This window comes from Leuresthes tenuis, unplaced genomic scaffold (assembly GCF_036924035.1).
Source record: "Leuresthes tenuis unplaced genomic scaffold, fLeuTen1.0.hap1 SCAF_19, whole genome shotgun sequence".
NCBI classification, from domain to species: domain Eukaryota; kingdom Metazoa; phylum Chordata; class Actinopteri; order Atheriniformes; family Atherinopsidae; genus Leuresthes; species Leuresthes tenuis.
Window position 1 is genome coordinate 17,145,411 of NW_027325373.1, and position 24,144 is coordinate 17,169,554.

At 40.8% G+C, this 24,144-nt stretch overlaps 1 protein-coding gene across 1 annotated transcript; it reads right to left on the minus strand.

The window, feature by feature from the left end:
• Positions 1 to 1,696: 1,696 nt before the first annotated feature.
• On the minus strand, positions 1,697 to 23,083 carry map1b (microtubule-associated protein 1B). The gene is made up of 7 exons (XM_072371375.1): positions 22,696 to 23,083; positions 20,777 to 20,878; positions 12,606 to 12,688; positions 11,767 to 11,907; positions 5,315 to 10,502; positions 4,987 to 5,216; positions 1,697 to 3,880 (listed from the first exon to the last, which is right to left on the minus strand). Exons 1-7 carry the CDS (start codon positions 22,877 to 22,879, stop codon positions 3,725 to 3,727), a joined length of 6,084 nt encoding a protein of 2,027 aa, XP_072227476.1. The 5' UTR covers positions 22,880 to 23,083; the 3' UTR covers positions 1,697 to 3,724.
• Between the last annotated feature and the right edge of the window lie 1,061 nt (positions 23,084 to 24,144).

The following is a 24,144-nucleotide window of genomic DNA, read 5'->3' on the forward strand; positions in this document are numbered from 1 at the left end:
GGCTTACGAGGTCAGTGCTCTTACTGTGAGTCACGAGAAGCAGTGGCACACCACTGTAAAACAAAAGGCTTTTAAATTATGGAGACAAGTCCTATTATCTTGATGTGTTGTTTCCCTCCTGTTGTTCTCTGCTTTCTAAGTCAGAATTCCTGGAGTGTGTGTTAGGTCACTACACACAGGGAAGCGGAATATATGCTGGAAATAAATCAACATGCTTTATCTTAAATTCAACTTGATCCCTTTGACATATAGCTTATGTATTTGATGCACAGATTGCAATTTTCTTGGCCAATTCCAAGATTCCAGTTGTTTCAAAAGCCTGATTTAGATGTTGTCCAGTTCCACCTTTCTTTCTAAGAACTCTATTCGACCTCATACTAAATCCTTTACGTAGCTTTTTGTTTTAATTGAATTCAACTGTGAAAAACATACATGATTTTGACATTTTATCCAAAACTGCATCAGGCTCCAGCACCTTATGACTCTGCCACTGTCAAGCGTTCCTGGACAGATGCATTTGTTCAAGATTTATCAGAAAAGTTATTACAATAAGCCCCTTTTTTTTTTTTACTCAAACTAAAATATTAAAGTGGATAGAAAAACAGGATAAATATTTTTTTTTAACCTTGAAAAACTTGAACTTTAAAAAAAAGCGCTGTATTTCAACTGTTGGAGACGTGAGTTGGGCATTTGCTCGCTAAAAATATCTAGAAGAAATAAGAAAAAGAAAAACCATTGAAAAATAAAATGGTAAAAAACAGGCTGAGCTGGTCACCGCTTCTCCAGTCAATCTGAAAATCAGGTGATTCTGATTCTGATAAAATGTATATATATCACTTAAGCACTTCTCTAATGTATCTCTTCATCACATTTTTCTTTTACTTTAACAGAAGCAGCAGTGGTGGTTTGCCAGTGCATAGCTCAGTTTCTGTCTAATGCCACCACAGGTATTTTTCTTTTGGAGGAAATAGCAGCCACGCATTCAGGTGATATTTCTATTTTCCCAAGATAATAAGATGTGGTCTGCTCCTTCACAGCTGGAATGAAACAGATAACAAATCCAGAAAACCTATTTCAGATGCTTTCACTGAGCATATCTTGGTTTTTTGGACTGTTTATTCAACAATTTCTGTGATGTCTCATATTTTGGGAGAATTCTGCATATTATAATTGTGTGTATTTTATAGCATAATGACGGTTATCACATTATATTTAACATTATATCTCAAAGCCTTTCAGTCACAGCTGTGCCATTGCTTAACCTGTTAGTAAAACACACACATTCTCAAATTCTTAGAGGAAGATTTGCCAAATTTCACAGAAATTGAACAGCTTGCTGTTAGGTCAAGCCAAGGCTGAAAACCAACATGGGAAGTTATGCTCCCCCAAAGTCAGTAGGATGCATGATGTGGGATCTATGCCTGTGCAAAATGCAAATAGTAATCCATAGTTCCTGTGATTTCTTAAATAAATATTTGCAGGAGATATAAGGGTTTAAATATCTATATTTGACACAGGCAAGATCAAAAATGAGCTTTTGGCTCATCTGCTCGGGGCAGGTAAACTGAAGAAATTTACCAGCCAAAACGTGTTTTTAACAAGCCAAAGAACTGCATCATGCATTACTTGTTCGACTGTTTACAGATTTATCAACCTGCTCTGAATCTCTGTAGACAGAAAAGTCAAAAACATCAGATTTTCACAACAGATTTTTATTGTGGTTATTTTTTAATGGTGTTTGTTCTTTAGTAGTGGTTCGTCTTACATTAGATTTGCCATATGGGTACAGTAGAGGAGGTATTGCACACAAACTTCCGAAAGCACTAATGAATATTTTCACTTGAAACTAATTGCTATAGGTTACATATGAGTTTGGGGAAAAGGCAGAGAGGATGTGAGATCACAAGACAAATATACCACACAGCTGCAGACAAACATTATTAAAGTTCTCCCGAGAGAAAGATGGGGAGAAAAAGGCAGATAAATAGTCATAGAGAGAAAGAGAGAAAATGCAGGGACAGAAGACAGAGAAAAGAGAAATGTCAGTCCAAGAGAAATGTCAGTTCAGTTTGAAAGTAAGTCCATGGTGGTAGTTTGAGTTTCTCCAGCGGGAAAACCAGTCTGTGGTATCATGAACACCTAACGTCATTTTAGAAATATCCACTGAGGTTGGTGAGTCCACTGAGTAGCTCAAAATACCAAAGCCTATCATCATCATGTGGTAGTTTGTTGAACGTTTCTCCAGAAGCTGGCCTGTCAAAGTTGATCTGTGGCCTCTGTACTGTTAGTTTTTGTATGTGTCTTGTTTGTTCTTTAAAGTGTCCAGTTTTTGTTTTACATACGTGTAAAAACACACAAGTCACTCACTCTCACCTTTGTGTGCTGCGTCCCTCGTGACTACACCCCTCCTAGAAGCTGACTCACTGAGAGTCTGGCCTAAGTTTTCTGTATCCGCCCCAGAAATCTCCGACGTTGCTGCGCCCCAAAGCAAGCGCCACTGGCAATCACTGAAGTTTGTGTAGTACATTTCTCACGGCGCAACCTGCAAAAATCCGAATGCCCCTTCCTTTTTAAAATGACTGTAACCCTGTTCTTAATTCTCGGGTCTGAGCAAAACCCCCATAAAAAAAAAAGAGAAAGATCCTAATGTAGCATAACTCATGCGTGTCTCCCAACCTCTATCGGCCGCAAAGCTATTTATAATTATAGTACAATGCTTTAGAAAAACAAGACATTTTGAGGTTTATGAAAATATCCTGCTCCACCAGCTTTACAGTGGGGAAAGGCAAGCTTCCCAATAGCTCACTGATTACATAAAAAACATTTATAAGAAATCATATCAAGTTTTCTCCTTTTGAAAGAATTCAAATTCTGTAAATAAAGCTGATAATCTGAAAATAAAGGCAGTCATCTAAAAAGATTTTACAGATGTGACAAAGGCAAGCGAGAGCATTAAGAAGCAACTCCCTGTTGCACAGTGTCTGCACAAACAAGAAGAGACAATAAATAAATAACGTTAGAAATCATTTCAAACGCATCAGCGGCAACATAAAACAGGCAAAAACAGACGGAATAATACCTAAAACTCAGCAAACGTAACAACAGAAGGTAAAGTTTCATTAGCAGCACTCTGACTGGCCTATGACGAATAAGATGTTTAGACATCATTCTAATGCTCATCAGAGTCAAGTGTCCCTTTAATTTATCAGCACGATTTCGCTCTGTCATCACCATTACATTTCGGGATAAACCTGTTCTTTAGAGTCACCCATCGAATCTCCTGCCAGTTCCTCTACATTCATTTTGATTTCCTAAGGCAGTGGCAGAGTGCTGTTCTATTCTTTGGTGTGCATAACAGCCACTATTTAAAAGCACAGCAGATGCGGGAAAAATCAGCTCCTTGAATGCAACAAAATCGATTCAAAGCTCAATAAATGTTGATCTGGGGATTCGGGGAAAACTCAATATATCAACAACAGCGTTATCGGAACTATACTCGAATTAGCAAACTTGGACAATCACGGGTATGCTGGTTTATTCCATTTGTTATCTCCCTTCTGTTTGATCTATTTCTATCAGAATCCGATCACAGTTCCAGTATCTTTTGTTGCTTGTTAATACTCTGGTTTAATTTAGTGTTTAAGTGTCTGCTCAGGCTTTATGCTACATGGATTTAGTTTTCTCCCACAGAAAATGGTCCCTCCTGATCTCTGGCAGAGCAGGCCTACATCTCTATCTTACAAGCTGGGAAGGACTCATCCTGCATGACGACCGTGCTGCTGCTGGCCAGGACCATGATGTTCAGTTCCTGCTGCTTGTCGTGGGTCTCCTGGTACCACTCCCTCATCACTTCCGTGTCATGGGTTGGGATTAGCGTGACCTGAGAGCAGACAGAGAGAGGTTTCTAAATTTAAATATTACAAAAAAACTAAATGAGCCTCTTGGCTGATCATGAAGTTTTCTCATCATACGTCACCATCATTATTAATGTATGACTGTGACATCATCCACTGATTTGTGTACAACCATTTTGAGTTTCACCCTTGTGGTTTTGGATAGCACTTTACAAATGGGCGGAGGAACTGACTGATAGGGATGTTGTGGCTTCTCAATTACAAGATAACCCCTGCTCAGGTAAAAAAAAAAAATCCAACCTATTAAGACGGTTAAATGACTTGGAAGTATTTAAGTAGCATGCATGATAAGAGCTGTTGGAAGAAAACAAGCTTCAAAGCAAAGGATTATTATCTTTAGTAGCAGGGTAAACACTGGACCATAATTCTGTCCCACAATACCTGATGGACTACACTATCAATGTGACGCCCAATGATATCTATCCAGTAGTACTAACTGTGATTTTTGTAGAGAGCTATGACGACAGGAGGGTGAGTGCCAGCAGCCCATGACGATGCCTTTCACCTGTGTGGCTTTTTCGTTCCATTTATACTTACCAAACATGATGATAAAGCAATATACTAAATAATTTTCTTATCATACTAATATAATAAGTATCTAAAGAGAATACTTTCGATTTTATTGAACAACTAAGTGTAGGTGTGGTTGGATTCTCATTGCTGCGTGGCCATATTATTATAAGTCTTTACAAAATGTTCTTACCTTTATTATGACATTTTCTAACACAGTAAAGCAAAAGACCTTTGGAAAAGCAATAAGAAGCTTTGAAGATTCTACTGTAACCCATTATTCAGATACTGAACGCCTCTTTAAGGCAAGATTATAATTTCTACAGCTACAGCTGCCATAGAATAATCTGCATCTAAATAATGAGGTGCTACCAAAAGTTATCAAAACGTGATGAAAGAAGGCTAATAGGGTTAGTATATGGCAATACAAGCTGACCAGCTGTGTTTGCATCTTTAAAATAAATCTGGTCTCAGAGCATCTAATGCCAAATTCTGATTGACTGTACACTTTTACAGAATTGGAATATCAAAAGTAAACATTATAGTGATACTTGAAACTTACTTGCAGGTTGTCTCCCCACTGGGCCTTTCCTTCCAGCAAAGCGTCAAGGACAGCCCGACTGGGTTCCTGAGCTGTCTGGTCATTGCCACTGACCACATAGTAGGAGGACCTCACACGCTTAAAGAACTCAGCATTCACATTCTTGGCACTGCAGTGATTGGGGATGTAAACCAAATCCATGTACATGGGAGGACAGCTGGGCAGAGATGATACTTTTCCACCACCTGTGCCTGAAAAAATGATACATATGATGACCAAAAATTATAACATTTCAACAGCAATAGAAACAACTGACATTCATGTGAACAGTGTTTAAAAAGTACTCTACCTAATGTGGTGCTTTTTACACCTCTGGACGCAGAGGTATTGGTTGCATTTTTGGCATCTTTCCCCTCTCCGACACCCTTCTTAGGAGAGGCAGTCTTTGAGTCCTTCACTTTTGACAGAACAGCCTTCCTAGCAGGTGATGAGGACTTTTTTAAGAGCTTTTTCTTGCTGGGCTTCTCTCCTCCATCTGTATTAGCATTGTGAAGGTTTTCCTCAGCCTTAAGTGCCTCTGGGTCCACCATACAGACATCGTGGTGGCCTGAAGATGGAGCAGCGTCCCTGAGTGCCACTGGAGGAGGATCGGCATGCCTGTAGGTCAGAGTTCTGTCGGTGGGCAGGGTCTCAGAGTCATCCTCAGAGTCAATGTTTGCATCTGCTGTGATGGAGGGGCACTCTTCTGTCCCGGGTGGAACATCGGAATCTGTTTGAGAGGGGGCAGACTCACTGATAGATGTGGGCGGCGTCTCCTCACATTGTTTAGCACTAAGCTTACCTCCTGGGGGTGGGGGACCTCCCCCTGACTTGACCAAAGGTCTTTCATCATCTAAAGCATTCTCTTCACTGATGAAATATTCAAGAGGATTAGGGTTGATGAAAGATGGGGACAGTTCGGTCTTGGGGTGACGGTACTCACAAGAAGTGACAAGGCAGAGGTCTACATCCGTTTTGGACACTGCACAGGGACTCCTCTTAATGGAGTCTGGGTCCCTGGAGCCACAGGCAGAATTGTAACTGTGTGCATCAGAAGAGAGAGGTAGACTAGGTAGTGAAGGAAGTTTGGGTGTCAGTGGGGATTTTTTCTCAAATGCAGAATCCTCACATTTGAAAGGATTAGTCTCCTTGGCCGGGGAAAGAGTCTCTCCTTTCGAAAGGTTTAAAGAAGGGGATGGGGAAGAGGCTTTTGGAGGTGAGGGTGACTTGTCATATTTTTTCTGTGTGTCAGATGTAGCAACTCTCTCCACAGATGGTGAAACTGGGCTGGCGCTTTCTTTAGCTGGGGGACCTCCTAGCACAGGAGACGGCTCATTAGAATGGGGAGAAAGGGTAAGGGAAGATGCTTTTGGGGTGACTGGAGACTTATCTGTTTGCTCCCCCACAGCAGGCTGTATCTCTGTCATTTGACATGGGGTTGTGACTGAGGGAGTAGACTGGGATGCATCTGAGGGGGTTGCAGAGGTGGCACGGGCTGAATCACTCTCCTCAAAAAGCAAAGTGTCATCCACTGTAGATTTGGGCTCTCCAGATACTCTTACCTCAGTTCCATCTGATGGACTATAGTCAATCTCAGTTGGTCCATTCGCTGTAGCACGTGAGTTGCTGCCTACTGACTGGTGCTCGGGTGATTGCTTACTGAAGTCCAGTGCTAAGGAGTGGTCGGGGGACTCCTGGCCAAACTCGATTGACATGGTGGAATGCTCTGGAGATTTTGCGTCTTGTGTCTGTGTCCTGCTTTTTGCCTTAGGTGAGATGTCTGGGGATATAGACATAGGCCTTGGACTGTCTTCCTTGGTTGGAGATCCCTCAGCCTCATGGAAAGTGGTTGGAGTCTGAACCATTGATACAGACAAAGAGTCATCTACCTCTGTTGAATGAGGAGAGCCAACCTCAGCATGAAGGGAAGGAGAGTCTGTAGTTGGTTCTGGCAATGAACTGGTGGCCAGAGAGGCTGTGGATACTGAAGCTAGACGTGAAAATGTGTCTTCTGCTACAACTTCCTCCAGGGGAGTTCCAGACTTGTCTGAGGCTGTGCCCTCTGAAATGGACATCTTACTCTCTTCTTTAAAAGCTGTGGAAAGATTTATGTCAGATTCTTGTTTGGTCAGTGGTGCTGAATACAGGAGTGAATTGCTGTTTTCTTCAGGTCTTTTAGGATCTATATCGAAAAGTGACTTCTCCTTTTTCATTGGGGATTCAGGCTCAGGCTCAGGTGGGCTCTTGGGAGGGGACACGACCCTCTCCACTGGAGAGGAATGTTCAAGTTCTGGCTCATTTGGCTCAGGGCTAAATCTGATGGAGGAATCTTCTTTATCACTCATGACCTCCACAATGACTGGACCCTGTGCCTTATCTTCAGACACAGGTGGTAGACCTCCTACTTTCTCATCCACTGGTGACTGATAGTAAGGTGTGTGACCTGAAGACTGAGGTGAGTTAGCTCCATCCAGTGTCTTTTCATCTGGGCTGATGGAGGAATCAGCTGCTGTTCTGGTGCACCCTGTCAGCGTTGAGGATAGTTCGATTGGAGCAGCAAAAATGGATGGAGACTCAAATGTATCTTTACATTCCACTGAGGGAGAACGAACAAGAGGTGATGTTGTGGATAATGAGCTGAGTCTGGCTGAGTCAGTGTCATACTTCTCATGTGACTCTTGAGTAGTGGCAAACCCTTCAGCTTTCTCTTCATGGGGAAACTCCTTGCATAATTTATCCTCCTCTAGTGAGGAAGGTGGAGATATTGTAGAAGCAGAATGGTCGTAGTCTTGGCCCTCTGTGGCCGCACTCTGAGAGCGATCGGACCCCGACATATCCTGAAGTGGAGAGACCCTTTTTTTATCAAACTCTCCTGACACTGATTTCTCAAACCTGCCAACATCCTGTGATGGAAATTCCGTCTCGTCATTGGTGGCTTCGTCACTCAGGATGTCCCTTGGAGTCAACATCTCATCCATGGGAGTAGGCACACTTGAGATCTCAATGGTGGACTGAGTGTAGCCAGATGTGACGGTATAATCCTCAGGGGGTTCATCTCTGTTCTCATCATCAGAAGCTGTGGAGCTCTCAATGCCAGCTGGAATCATTTCAAAGTGGATAAACGCAGCTGGAGAAACCGGTGAGGACACTTTGGGTGAGGCTGAGGCAAAGAGATTCTGCTTCTCGGTTTCTCTGGGACTTACATGCTCCTCTTCCACATTTTTATTTGTCACGTCATTTTCCTCAATGTGAGCTTCTTGTTTCACTTTGGCTTGGTGGTCATCTGCACTGGAGGTGGGAACATTTCTATCGAATTCCACTCTCTGTGGCTCATAAACGTCTTCAATCTCTCCCTTCTCTTCATAATCCCCTACCTCAGAGGTCTCCTCCATTACAGTGCCCTCATCTTCAAACTTCTCAGACACGCTACCATTGATTTTCCCCTTAAGAGCTGGCTCTTCTGGAGTCTCTCCATTCTCTCCTTCGGCTTCAGTTGTGGTTATACCCTCGTCCAAAGACTCTAAAGCCTCTGGAGACTCTTTGGTCTGTATCATTTCTTCATGGTGGATCATCTCAGCTTCTGTCTCCTGATTTTGTTGAACAGTTGCATCATCCTCTGTCAAATCTTCTGCTTTCAGCTCCTCAAAGTCTTTAGTGAGGTCCTCTGGTGAGGACATTAGGGATCTTTCTGCTTCTGGGTCCTCTGTGACAGCAGCAGCACTCGCTGCCGGAATGCTACTTTCCATCTTTGTTTCCTTCTTTGTCAACTTCGACTTTCCTTTCTCTTTCAATTTGGATGGAACTCCTGTATCTTTCTTTGAGGTGTCATCTTTCTTCAGGGGCTTTGGTTTTAGACTTTTTTCTTCACCTGCAGTGGAAGTCTTTTTAACATCTTTAGAGATTCTTTTGACATCTTTCTTTAGCTCTTTCTTTTCTTCCTTTTTCTCTTTCATAGGTGAGTCTCTTCTAATGTCCCTTTTCATAACTTTCTTTGCCTCATCTTTCTTCACTTTGTCATCCTTTTTACCTTCATGTTTGGATGCGTCCTCCTTTTTTGCTACATCCTTTTTAACCTCCTTTTTCTTTTCCACTGATGCCTTAGCCTCCTTTTTAACAGTCTTTTCAGTTTTGGGTTTTACTTCAGACTTCTTCTTTTCTGGAGTTTCATTTTGGGCAGTTTTATCTGCCTTTCCTTTTGATTCTTTCTCAGATGTTTTTGCCTTTTCTTTTTTCAGTGGGATTTTTTCTTTTTTTTCTATCTTTTGTGTTTTCTCATGAGTTGATTCTGCATCTATCTTTGCCTTTTCTGGTGTTTCCTCCTTTGACTCTTTCCTGATGGTTTTGCTTGGTGACGGTTTTGGAGTAGATTTTAGGCTCTCTTTGCTGTCTGTCCTGTGTTTCATCTTTGCTTGCTTTAGTGTAGGCGTTGATGGCAAACTGGAGGGCATAGTTTTTTGAGTGACAATTGGCTGCTTCAAGAAGTCCAAGTGCTTTAGCTTCTCTAAGCCTTCAAATATGTGATGCTGAGTGGCATTTCCAGGAAAGAGAACTCGCACTACCTTATCTGAAGGATTTGCAGGGTGCCACACAATGAGAGAAGAGACTGAAGTCAAGTAAGAAAGAGGGAACTCAGATTCTTTTCCATTTGGAAGCAGAATGGAAGTTGTGTCTTTTTCACTTCCTGTCCACTGCTTCATAAAGTGCTGCATCTCCTTGCTGTTCTTTGATGGATTAAGCACATACATCTCAAGTTTCCCCACACCCATCTTCTGAAAAAGTATGATTGGTTCTATAGTGTTCCCTACTGGCCTTTGCAAAGGTTCAATCTTCAAATTTAGCTTGTTGAGGAACTGTTGGGTGAGGGCTGCCTCCTCAACATTCCTGCGCACTCTGTAATTAGGTTCAGGATTATCCAGGTTTTCAGGAAAATTCACAAACACAACGCCAATGTCTGGAGAAATCATATTTTTCACCCAGTCACTGTTAGCTGTTGAACCTTGTGACTGTTCCTCCTCCAGCTCTGCAATCTTCCTCAGCAGCATGCTATTGATGCCTGGCAGATTGTCGTCACCGATGTGGGTCAGGAGGATAGAGTCAACCCGGTCTAGATGTCTCACCAGCTTCCAGAAGCACGATTTCCTGTCTGAGCCTCCATTAATGAGCATGTTGAAACCATTCACAGCAAAGAGAGCAGAGTCACCATGACCACCAGGGAATATGTAACAGCACGGTTTGGAGAGTTTGAGGAATCCACCTGAGGTTGGAGGTTCTAACATGTCAAAAGGAGATGGGATCTCTACTGATTCAGATAGATACTCTGTGAACTCTGAGAGGCCCTCCATTTCTGGGAGGATGAGAGTGGAGTTTAGTTTCATGTTAATGAAGTCTTGAAGGTTGTGTTTGTCCAGGTTGGAGTTTTTCCAGTCGCCTTGTTCAGGGCAGGAGAGTGTAAGGTTGGCTTTGTTAGCTGGGTGAATGGTGCTGAGCAATTCGCCAATCTGTTTAATGAGAAAAAATGTAGTGATTCTTCATTTTTAGTATTTAGGAGTTCTTAATAAAATCAATGCAATTTCAGAATCATAATTTGCCAGTAGTTCTCAAAGACACAGTTTATACCTTCCTGTGAAAGTCGCTACGTCTCTATCTAGATCCCGTCCAGGGCTGTTTTTATTTCTCACCCCAACAGCACATTGGAGCGACTGGTGTTTGTATTTACGATCACCAAATTCTGCTACAATAATCAGAAATGTTTGAATGCGACCTTTGAACTACAGTGCACTAAGTTGTTAAATTTGTTTAGAACTGTGACTTGATACATTTTTAATCATTCAATTGAATGCCACAAGTAAAATTAAATTTCGCAAATTGCTGAATTGTTTTCACTTTGTGTTCTTCGACCCCTAAAACTTTAGGAAGAGGTATGTTGGTATCATCTGTGCTGACTTGAAATTACATTAAATTCAGACAGTTGGCTGGATTAGTAGTGGTTTAGGGTAAATGGCAATACCCACTGAAATGGGAGTACAACAAGGTGATCATTTTGTCCAATATCAATTGTTTCATGAATGAACGTGTTTCTCAATAGAATTGACAAGAGATGAGAAATTTAAACTCTTTCTCTCATGTTGGACTGAGGGCAGACTGAACTTTAACTAGATTTTATCTCCTAGCGAAGCAATCCTAAAAGAATTTTGACTTAGATACATTTCCACTGATGGGTTCAAAGTGAGTAAACTAGGCTGCCTTGTCTTGTCAAGTGATGGCTTGATGGCTTGAGTTTTTCTTCAGTAAGAAATGATGTTTATATCTGGGATTACATCATATCTGGGAAGATGCCAGTAAGTGTTTGCAAGCTTAGATGGGAAACTGCTGGTGAGTCACATATTTTTTTTAAATATTTTCCAGGTCAGATGCGATTCGCACAGTTGTTTCCATTCCCCCTCATGTGTATGAAGTCTTAGAAACAGGACAAACTAGACACTAGACACTAACTACTGCTTCTAGAGATAAAGAGTAGAATTACAGGTGGGCATTGGACTCACAAGCTGGTTAGCTACAGAATAGCTCAAAATACATAATGTCTGAACTATTGCTTCTTTTATCTCTGATGGTTACATTTATTTTTACATATTGCACCTTTTAGTGTGTCATATGATACACTGCAATAATCAGTGGTGTAGTGCAGCTTGTACTGTTTGCCTTGTTTGCCTGTTATTGAGACTTTTTTTTGTCATCATAAGAAACTTCTGCATGTCGGCTCACCTCTGGATCAGTAAATATGTCTATGAAATTGAAGAAAGAGAACGATCCAGACTGAAGAATCAGCTCTCCAGTGTTTTCAGAGCATTGCCCTGACAGGACCAGAAGTTTGTGCCTGGCAGTGTCTGAGACCATCAAACGAACCTGAAAACCAAGAGTGGAAAAAAACATTGATTTCAGTGTTTGTGATAAAGGCAAATAAATTTAAAAAAAAAAAACTTTTCAACTGAAAGAATGGCATTTATGTGAACAAAATGAAAGCATTATTAATTCATGGCAGCTGCTTCAGAAATACTAGAAATCCTGTATTCTGCATTACCGCTGCAGCAATCAGCTTAGAGATTTAGTGTATCTGAAATACCACAGGTTCAGGGTCACTCAAATCCATTAGCTAATTAGCCAACTAGCTCTCTTGCTGTCCACTCTGCAAAGCTTCCATCCATCCTCATTCTTCTCTTTCTCTTCCCCTCTCTGCTGGTCTTTAATTCTACTTCAACAGCATCAGCTGCTCTGGGCGACCGGCCCAGTCAGTCCTGCTGTGCTGTGAGTTATTATTAATGCACAGTTTGACTGCAGACATGTCAGGGGGGTGGAGGCAACAGTGAAAAGGAGCGGTGACACGGAAGAAAATCATGCATCACCTTTGATCCCGATTGTCTCTCCCTTTCTTCAAATTAAATTGTGAAAAAGATAAATGGCTGCACTTGCTGTCCTAGCAGTAAATTGAGCATTTATGTGGTCCATTTTCTTCATCCCAGCCAGCAGCATCAAGCTGAAGAACAATCCTGCTCTGAATTGTTTGCTCAAAAGAGGGATAAAATATCCGTTGGAGCTCATTTTACCTCAGTACTGACGGCGTCATCTGAAGGGTTGATAAGCACCACCGTCTCCAGGATATTACTTTTATGATGAAGAATTCTCTGCCCTAAACACACATATGAAAAAAAGAAAATAGAATCAGTGCTCTTTTACATTATAACACCACAAAACAGGGATTTCAAAGCAGCAGTGAACCGATCTCGCTCCTCTGATTCTTATGAAAGTCGGTGCTCCACCAGTTTATCAACTTATTAATCAAACACGGATCATCTGGCAGCTGCAATATGACCATATGTAAATGTCAGCAGTCTCTGCAGAGTAAAGCTCTTGATTTCTAAAATGGATTAAATCTCTGGAGGATGAAGGACAAGCTCCTTGACATTATATCCCTATATATACAGTCCCTATATCAAATTCAAATGATTCTATCCAAAACCAAAGTGTTTCAAGCTAAAACTCATGAGTAAAAGATTTAAAGAAAGCTTTATTGTCATTATTGGTGCATTAAAATGCTATTCTATCAAATTAAATCAAAACCTTTTTATCATTTAACTCAACTCTCTTTGTGTATCTGCATATATTCTGGGTTCGTTGTGAGAAAAAAAAAGGGGGGGATTATATCTTATAGACGTGAATGATTGAAAATAAATGTCAGATGTCAGGAGTCAAAAGGGAAAAGTTTCAATTAAAAAAACCTGAAATTGTCTGGAAGGGAAAACATGTTGCAGAATGAAAGATGAAGATTCCAGATGTCAAACGCCCTGACATTCAATTTTCTGCCACAGAATACCAGCAAATATTTATGTTTCACAAAGTGAAGGAAAATTTAGCATCTGTGCTTTGAAAAATGCTAAACTGTGAGTAATTCACTACTAAATTATGGAATTAATTGACCAGCAATTGACTTGATTTTAGCTTTTTGAAACAACAACATCATCAATCACTGCAATATAAGGTGGCGTTTTTCCACAATTAACATTTTTATCTCATGAGACTGATCTCACAGATGAAAAAACAGTGGGGTGTGACAGGCTCAAAATCAATCATCTTAGGTTTTGAGTGATTGATTAAGGTAATGACTGTGATCCTGCTTTATGTGCTTTGTCAGGGGGGATTAGGAAAACATCAGACTACAGCATGTGAATCAATTCCACAATGCCTCTTTGTTTCTTGTCAATCGCAACCATATTTCTTCTAAAACTCTTAAATGAACATATCTCAACATAACCAACTGATACAAGACACATTATACATATGAAAATAAGATAACGCTGCCTGTAGACTGAAAGCAATAAAATGTAGCTCTGCTCTGTGGGAAGACTTTGAAGTGTTTCATGGATATAATCTTATAATACAGAAGCATTGACGATAGAAAGTAAAGGCGGGACAATGCAGCGGCTGTGTGGCTGCTCGGCCGAGTCGTCCCGTCCATATTTCATACAGCAGACACTATTCATGTAGCACACAGTCATTAACTCCCCCCCGTTCCCTCGCAGGACTGTCACTCCCAATGAAAAAATCCCTGTATTCACTGCTGCTGTTTCCACACAGCATATGACCATTAGGCTGAAATAATCACACTTTATTTCGTTATCTCCCAGGCAATTGTCAACCCTTTAGCAGTTTTTATTACACTCTGTTATATGGATTAAGTTGACTGGAGGGAGAAATATTCCTGGTGTGTGTTTAATTTTGAGCTTTCATAGGAACGTTATACCATGGCAGATGCTTGAAAGACATAAAGACCTTTGTTTTTTTTTGTCATTTTGGGTGGAGGCAGTGTAAGTGTTTTCCAGTTCTTTTCTGCATGTTTGGGTATTTTATCTTAAGGTGAAATTAGTGTCATTGTTCATTATTCTCATCACAACTTGTATTTATGTCTTGAAAACTTGCGACAGCCTCCAGGGTTGAGAAATGAAGCCAATAACAAGCCAAGTAAAAAAAAACTCCAGTTTTGTGGCTGACTATTTTGTTCAAGTTCTCAGCATTACAGCAGGTTTGGTTCCTAGAGCTTAAAATACCATTAAGACTTAAAGTTAAGCAATATCATAGGTGGAGCTGCTTTGAATAACAGGTGAGTTACTCAAAAATGGCAATTTACAATGCAAACTGGGAAGTCCAGTTGGCTTTTCATCTTTGAAAAAGTTCAACCTCAAGAATCAGATAATTCACCCGTGGTGCAAAAATGTATGTCTTAATCCAAATGATAATCTCTTTCTTAGCCCGACCAGGTAGTTCTGGTGCCTAAACCTAACTGAAGATCAAGTGAAAACAAAACTTAGGTCCAGAGGTCAAGTAAAGGGTGAAAGAACAATTATGGTATGAAACTCAGTAGTCCAAAATCAAAGTCTTAGTGGTAATATGGACGCTCCTGCTCTAAACAAAATGATTTTGTGTCTCTTTTTAAAATGGAATTGCTGACATGGGTTGTACCAGATGGTTGAGGCGGTCATTTCGACTGGAGGACTAGTTCATAAATAAACAAGTCATGTGACTGTTTTTGGCTTATTTGATTTTAAACATGAGTGAAACATCTCTATACAGTAGGAAAATTGTGGCTGATATTTTCTAAGTATACACTGAAATGCCAAGTCATTGCCAAACAAAATAAAGCAATAAGTTTAAAAATGATTTATCCAGTGTAGACTCTAAATCTAAATGTATTGATATCATAATACTTGAGCATTTTGCTCTTTGGGGAGAACAGCCAAAAGATCACAATTCATTCAGGGAAAAATGTCCTTTCAGTGATGAGGCTATGAATGGTTCTACTTAAGACGTTGTATTTTCTCGACTGTTTTTGATTTCCTCTGCGTTCTGCCTGTTCAAAGACAAAACTGTCAGCTGTGATATTTGTTCTATAACAATTTTTTAATTTGTTTGTCTACTTCACTGGAAGATTCAAAGAGAATTTTGTGTCGGCCCGATACCACAATCACTCAAACCCAGTGGACTGAGAAAGAAACCAGGTCCGCTGAGATTGGATCTGAGGAGGCAGCAGTCTCAAACTGATGACCAGAGCTCCTCTGAGAGCTCTCTTATTGCTGGTCTGTGAAATAAGAACGCAATCAATCACTTAAGTCTAGTTTTCATCCTACTCATGCTTCTGTACACAAGTCGTATCTGTGACCGATAATGTAATATAGGAGCATCTTGTTTTTCTTTCTTGGTCGCGCCCTCCCTGCTGGCCTTTTCTGTTTTAAAACAGAGAACACAGCAGTCCTTACACATAAAGGAACTCAGCAAAGCGGCCGATATCATCATGTGTCTGAGCTAACATGTCAAAAATGACAGATGCAGTCGAGCTTGCTCGATGCTGACAGTTACCCTGATTGATTTAAAAAACCTCAATGCTCATCGTGGCTCTGTCTCAGCGGGAGGCGAAGTAATGTGACATGCATCGCCAAGCATTCTCCTACTAGATGAATAGGAAATGCAAGACTGGCACAGCCTTCCTGAGACAGACTGAACCAAAAAGCAACATCAATGTGGATGGCACCATACCAAAAACTAAATTAAAAAAATCCCCATTTGTTTTGCTTTAAACAGACCCTACATGTCGGGGTTATTATTCAATATCCTCATTTGGATCTCCTGTGTGTGTCAGCATCTTTTCTTTAGTCTTATCCTTCACCCAGAATAACTGACAGCAGTGACTTTCAGCTGCAAAGACAGAGGCCCCTGGAGCAGAACAGTTAGTGTCACATGGTCTGGTGTCCCCACACAGCAGGGTTAAAAAGGGAACCAGCACACATAACATGTCTGACAATGGAGCTAATGGCACTACCACCACTGTGAAGCAGTCTGACTCGCTGATCGATCGGTGACCAGGGTCACGTGGTACTGAACCCCATCAACAACGTTTGATTTTAAATCACGTTCAATCATAACCTTTAGAGATTAACTCATCAAATTGAACGACAACCTGTTTGGAAAATGTGTTTTCCCTAAATCTGCATCTATTACAACTCTACAAGCAACAAATACAGATGCATGACCAATCGATGGACTTTTTTTTTTTTTTTTCCCTTCTCCTGTTCAGCATTATGGCAGCAGAATTGTAATCTGAATACCTTTGATGCCAAACAGATTTGCTTTGCCAAGGGAAGTTTTATAAATGTAAAGCTCCCCTTGATGCCCATTTATTTATTTCTGTTTACAATATATGACATGTAATAGAACTGAACCGGACCGGGGGACAAGGAAAGAAGAAGAGGAAAGAAGGGGAAACAGAACAAAAATAGAAACAAAAACCAGACAACCAGCTGCTACACCTGTAAAAAACAAAACAGACAACAATCCATGGCCTCTGAGGGGAATCCAGCCTTAGCGCCACCAGGAGCACCTGAAAGCAGACATCGATGGACTTACTGATTTACAGATACCGTCAGCATGTGTAAGGAGCAGTTTGGATGGATCAAGAGAAAGCATGAGGAAGATTTTCATCTTGGTCAAATTCAATGATCAAAGCCTGCGATTTTAATTACTACCGATCATAAGTTATTATGTTATCTTCCAGCTCAAAAGCAAGTGTTCTTAATGGATTTGTGGTTTGAGTTTTAAGGTAATGAAGACGCTGTGCTGGGAAATCTAAATCAAAAGTATCACATATCCATCAGAGAGAGACTGAGGGTCTCCAGTTTAACTCACTTGCTGTTGGGTCCAGGCTTCCTGTGCACAATATGATGGATGGTATGTCATCTATCAAGCTGACAGATAATTGCATTTGTCCTCCTGCGTCTGACACCACTGAATAGTTTCCTCCAGACAGTTCTAGCTAAAGGTAAACGTACTAAAAAATAAAAAAAAAAGCATTGTGTGAAGTTCTCTATTTGAATTTTCTTTACTGCAGCTGCTGTTGAAATGAATAATACAGCAGCTGAATGATGCAGTAATTGTCTGCTCGGTGCAGGCGTTTGTTTGACATTTTGGTACATATTCTGATGATTATTAGAACTTTGTTAGTCTAGCAAAAAAAACCCACAAACAACAGCTTCATTTTAACTAATTGTTTTCGCTCCCCCTACTTTTCCGCTGTTGTTTTAATGGTTTTTATGTAGAATATAGGCCTCTGTCATTTTAAGTTGTACATATTCATTCTCTGGGTTTCAGTGATCAATGTCAGTTGAATATATCAGTCTGCTTTTCAGGTTCTTTATGGCTGAATAAATTGAACCCTCTTTTCATCCTTTGAAACAAACAGCTGCTGGCTGCAGGCTCATATTTCACTGACAGACATGAGAGTGGTACCAATTTTCTCCTCAAATATTCAGAGGAAACATTATTTACCCACATTTTTCAAAGTATATTCCTGTAAAGGGGACTATTTATGTTTCATACATGAAATGATACATTTCTATTCGAAGCAATAAAATCAGTTTCAATCCAGTTCAAGTCCAGCTCTGTCGTTCACATTAAGAAGACGATTTATGACAAGTTAAAAATTCAGCTTGAGAAAGACACTTGTCAAGGCGCACAATACAAGAGAACAAAAGGATCCCAGCTAGAAAGAATTGACTCTTAATGATATTTGAACTGTCTGCATTGTCTTCCTTACCCATGATTTCAGAACAATTCCCTCCCTCTCTGGTTCCCCTTCCTCCCAGTTCTCTTTCATTTACAGCCATTCCCCTCAACCCCCCCATTCCTCCTTAGCCTGTTCCCCTCCCTTCTTTATGTTCATGGACACACACTTGTCACCAGGGATCCAACGATGCTAATTACTCCCAAATCAACTGTGCATCTAGGCAACAGCACACCGGAGGAAGATGTGGAGTGAGAAATGGAGGATGGGAACAAGGCAAAAGCAAGGTGAGATTAAAGGGAAAGAGAAACCGGAGCTTCACCAAATGTCATTGTATATCAGTCATTGTGTTTACTTGAATCTTATTCTGTACATCCAGTACGGATATAATTAATAGTCTACAGCAGCATTTGTTTGGTGGATCACTCTGTAATGCATCTAAGCAAATATGAATCGCTGCCAGTCATTCACAGTGTGGAGCAGAGCCAAGCAGAGTGTTTGACTGCTGCTGACCGTCAAGGCCATACTGCCTACTGACAGACCACATGTCTGACCAGACTGAATCTGTTCCATCTTAATAGAGCTGCGCCTTCACCTTGAAAACGATACAGCTATAAAAGTGCCAAGCCTTAAAATGCTGAGAGGGTGTATCCGGAGATAGGTAATGAAACCTGCATGCTCAGTACACCGAAAGGAAGTTACAGCGGACAGAGATGTGACAGAATACACAAGAAGGCAAGTATGTTCTATAGAATACTGTTCTCATCAACAGTTTTTAGGTGATTGGACATGAGGTTTTCCATTAAGTGTTCAAATAAATGCACCATTTGAAAGTAGACTCAGGAAAAAGGATCTTGAAAGCCCCGTGTCATGCTCCTTTTTGCTTAATAAGTCGAACTAACTGCCAAAAAATTGCTGCATAGATTGTGAAATTACTTGCTTTTTAGTTTGCATGTTAACGTGGTTGTAAAGGGTTGGATTGGTTTCATTATTTCAGACTTATCAAACAGAAACAAGATTTGACCTTGGTTCAAATTCCATTCAATAATTTTCTTTATTAAACATATATATATATATATTTACACAATGGGGGCAGCTGTAACTCAAGAGGTAGAGTGGCTGTTTTTCAATCAGAAAATCACTTGTTTGATCTCCACCCTCCTCAGTTTACATGTCGAATCATCCATAGACAAGATGCTGAACCCTACATTGCTCCCCTAATCTGTTCCTCACTAGTCAGACGGAAGTCAACTGGATAAAAACGTCTGCCAAATGAATGTAATGTAAACGATAAATGAGAAGGGCTTTACTGATCATTTGGCTGTTTCCTGAAGCCTCGTGCGTGTGCTCTTGCAGCCATAGAGAATGTTTTGGATAGTTCACTTGTAGCTCCACTATTTCAGATCAGAGACAATGTCGTTAAACTCCACTTTGTATTTGTCTCAGCGGCCCTAGCAGACACAGCCAGTGAGGGGGGTGGGGCTGATTAAATTCTCAGTTTGTCGCCTCTTGGGCACCATTTGCGATGTACAAAATGGATACAATTGGAGGATGATCCAATTGAAAGGAGACTCGCACAGAGGTAGCAGTGAGACTCTTCTCATTTTCACATCATGCGTTTTCACGAAACACTATCAAACACATTTAATACGAACCTTTAATACGGAATGGAAGTTTTCTCTCAAGCAGAAATGTATTGAACTCATATCATATTTTCTTTTGTGATTCACATCCCATAACTTGCCTTATTCAGTCTTATCCCTGGATACGCTCACTACTGGAACCAAATCAGTTTATTAAAAATGTCTTTTTGTTTAAATGCACAATAAAAATGTACATAGCATTAATATATATGAATAAATGTATCAGATTAAGTTTGGAGATTAGAGATAGAAAAAAAAAGGATTCTGCCTGATGTATAAACTATTTAGCAAGAGATACTAAAGGTAAGCAAGACTTTGTATGTGGGATTTATATATAAGGTAAAGTATGTATCATGTTTACTTTAGCAAATACATATCTTCTATCTCTGAAAATCTGCATTTCTCGTCGTTTTGTTTAGCGTGCAGTGAAGACTGTTACATCTTTGTGTCAGGGAAAAAGAAAATAACACAGGGTATCAATTAGGTTATAAGTCGCCGTATGCTATCAGAACAGCCTCATTGCACTTTGATACTGAATTGAGAAGAACTTCAATCTCAACTGGAGGGATGGAAGACCACAGAGTACATTGTTTTTACAAGATATTTTCTGATATTTGGTGTTTAGATGATGATGAATCTGAATGTCAGTCTGAAAGCTCCCAAAGGAGCAAGAAAGAGTTGAGATTGGGTTACTATGAAAGAGGGAAACCCTTCAGTGACCCCTTGTTCATAATGGATGGGGAAATTGTCTAGACAGAGACCCCTCCCATTGAGATAAAAAAAACAACAACAAAAAAAAACAGAAATCAGCACTCAGAACAGCTTTGTAATGATCTGCAGGGACAGTTCTATCTAAGGGGACAAATGGAGCCAAACCATGCCAGAAAAATGCCCCCAAGTACAGAGTCGCCACATCCCCTCACAGTTGAGTCTTTTTATCCTTTAATCCATCCCCATCTGCGTAACACCGTGTAAAAATGATCCAGCATGAAATTATCAGCACAAATGTCTTTTATTTCCGGTTTACCTCTAACATCTGCAGAGAATCGAGCAGAGTGTCTGGAGACAAACAGCTTGAGCTCCTGGTCCAGGTTGCAGTCAATGAGGTTGGCGTCCCATGAACGGATCCCTGCAACACACACAGAGGCACAGGCAAATACCAGCAAAGAGAAAAACAACGTTAGCTTTTCTGTTTGGGAATCAATCAAAGCTCACAGACATTACAATTAAACCAGCTTCATTAAAGAGGGCTTCAGTCACCCACACAACTGCTATGTTGATCCTCTGCTTCCAGTTCACTGGAAGGATTTAAGAGTGACCGTGTCTAGACTTGTCACTGATTTGGTATGGGCAAACAAAATCTATAATAGGAAATATCTATAGTGCTTTTTGTGTTTAGCCAGGGGCCAGATGCTATGTTAGCCCCTGCTGTGCTGAGTCATAGTATTGTGGACTCCATAATTACGCAGTGTCATAGGCTAATGATAGCCTGCGAGGAAGCCAGTTTAGGAGGAAAGGTGCCATTTTTTTTCAAGTAAACTGAACCTAAACAGTAGACCTAAACTTAAAACACAATGAAACTGCAGTTACTCTTTGTTTAATCAACAAGTCAAAACAATGAGCAAGAAAAATCATGTAGATTTGAAGAACTGATAAAGGAAATGAAACCTAAACAAAACAGAGGAGTTCACTCCAAACAAGAAGATTTCCCCTGCTATGCCACATAGTTTATGAGCTTTCATTTAAAAGATTTACGATCCACGATACTCAACATTATTGATTCAAATGGGAATTTAAAATGTGCTGAAGCTCTGAAAGAAAACTCAAATCACTTTTATCTGTATGAAGCAGCACATTCAACCTTTAAAAAAAAAATGAAGCTAGTATGTCCTCTTTAGGAGCTTTCTCTTTGCCTTCATGTGTAAAAAGAACCTTTATTTGCACCCACACTGTCACTGCGCCACATTCTCCTCTTCGCACTCCTCCCTAACACAAACGGTGCACTCCAGCCTGGGAGGCAGGCCTCAGCAGCAGCCGTAGCGCTGTCTGAAGAAAGGTCCTTGTGGCTTTCCGTAGGGACCGCAGTGCGGACAGGGCCACGCCCACAAGCCGGTGTGGGATGACAGAACTGGATGCGGGATGATAATGATGAAGATGGAGAAGCGTTCCCACGGGATGAAAGGGGCGTCGATTTATTGTTGTTCCGCTATCGCAGACAATTAATCATTACAGAAAACGCAAAGCGTTATTTAACTAAAAAGAAATCCAGCTTCACTGCACAACATAAACTGAGTGCGAGCGGACACAACCTTCCGCTGTCGCCCCCCACCCCCAGAATTGTGAACTGTTGGAACAAAAGCCTGACGCACCTTAATAAAATCCCGTAAGACGTACAGGAGTTGCAGATATGCGAAAAGCTGCATTATTGACGCATTGTGGAAATTTTATGCTGAATCATTGCTGTCAGCTTTATGAGGACATAAGACCTGTCTCACATGTGTGCATGACAACAATTGGGCCTACTGATATAAATATGATACCGAATAAATTACTCAGCTCTAAAAGACGGCGGGTGGGAGGTGAGGGAAGTACCTGTGGGTTAAAAGAGGTGGGAAATGCGACTAGCCCATTTGGAGATAGATAGCTTGTAGTGATACATCTGGGAGTGGATGCTCTAGAACTCTATCATGAGCAACATCTGCTTCAAAAATATCTGAAAAAATGCGCATAGATTTCAATTACTCATTAATAAGCTATGCGTAATTGGCCGATTGCGCCGCGCCTAAAGTCCTGGGCTGCGAACAGGTGCACCGTTTAAAACCATGTAAACGAGCTTTAAACTGTACAAGATGAACTTCCAAGCTTTATATCCTTGCTCAAGTAGTTATTAAGGCGTAAAGTTCAGCTCTTAGTGGCCTACACCCACCTCACAAAGCCCCAGCTTACCTTTCTCTATATCCGCAATGGCACACTTGAGGTGATCCTCTGTTGTGATCTCCCCGATAACCACCAGCAGGTAGAATTTGCTGTCGTTGAAGTGCTGCGAGGGGCTGGAGGATGTCGGGGAAGCCCCGATGTGGCTTTGGCCGCCTAAAGTCTCCATATCTGCAGATTCTACCAGCGTGGCCATCCTCTCCTCTTCCCTCTCTGCTGCTTGTCCTTCACGTTTCACGTACGATGTCAGGATCCCTACAGAAGCCTGCCTCCTCCCCTTATTCGCCGCAGAACGCCGGAGTGGTCTCCAGACATACAAGTGGAGCCTGGATAGGAGTGGCTCTACCTTTTTATACCGGCAGACATTGTGTCATGCTTGGTAACCGGGGAGAGATGAGGGCGTCGGAGGGTTTTTCGCACACTCACTCCACTCTGATGTCATCCGCAACGAATCAAACAACTCCGGAAGAAGAGATGTGATGCTTTTCACTGTTTGTATTCATCAGTGCTGGTCTCCTAATCACTTGTTACTCACATGCCAAAACTGTACTGGCAAAGTAATCGAAAACTGGAATATTAGTGTCTGCTTCCTGATTTCAGGGGTCATTTTGTGGTTGTAAACAACATTCAGAAAATGTCTCCTCATTATTCCCAAATACTCCCAGTCTTCCCATAAGGTCCAGAAGGTTTCCCATCTTGGAACATTTCATTTTAAAGAAAGCTTGTTGTGTTAAATTCACAAAAGCAAACTGCACAGGACAACTTTTCAATGAGAGCAAATATTGGGATGGCAGTTTGGGCTCGTATAAGACACAAAACCTGCAAACTCGAGCTGGATACATGATGGCATTTGTTTCCCTAGAAGGGGGTTCACTGAAAGATGCTGTTGATTTGCATGGTGGGAAATGTAGTTTCCAACATTTATTGAAACAGCCTCACCCACATAGACAATGAAACAGAATGTTGATTTGTTTCATATCATCATTGATGATCTTTTTGTTTTCTATCCTTTTATCTCATAGACTTGTAATGCAGAATTGTCATTTACCTTTTTGTGCTCCATTTTATTTTTGTTTTTAATTAGTTTTATTATTATTTTGTGCAATTACATAGTTAAAATGACCTTATGATGCAAAACAATGCCCTGTAGTCATCCTTTTATCCTGTTCTTTTCAGATTTCAAATTGTTAACATTTTCAGAGTATTCAGAGAAATACACGTCCAGGATAAGGATTTATCGTTCTTGGGGAGAGTGTTCATAAAACCTCCGAGCTCACACATCCTTTCAAGAATTACCACAGTAAATTGTGTGCGTGAAAAAACATCTGTGGCGTAACTGTAATTATAACCACGCAAAGCAATATATGTTGGACATATATTATACATATTATATAGGCCTATGCTTGATTGGCTCAGTGGATACATTGTTTGGCATTTAATTCCAAAAGCTTCCTTCATGTG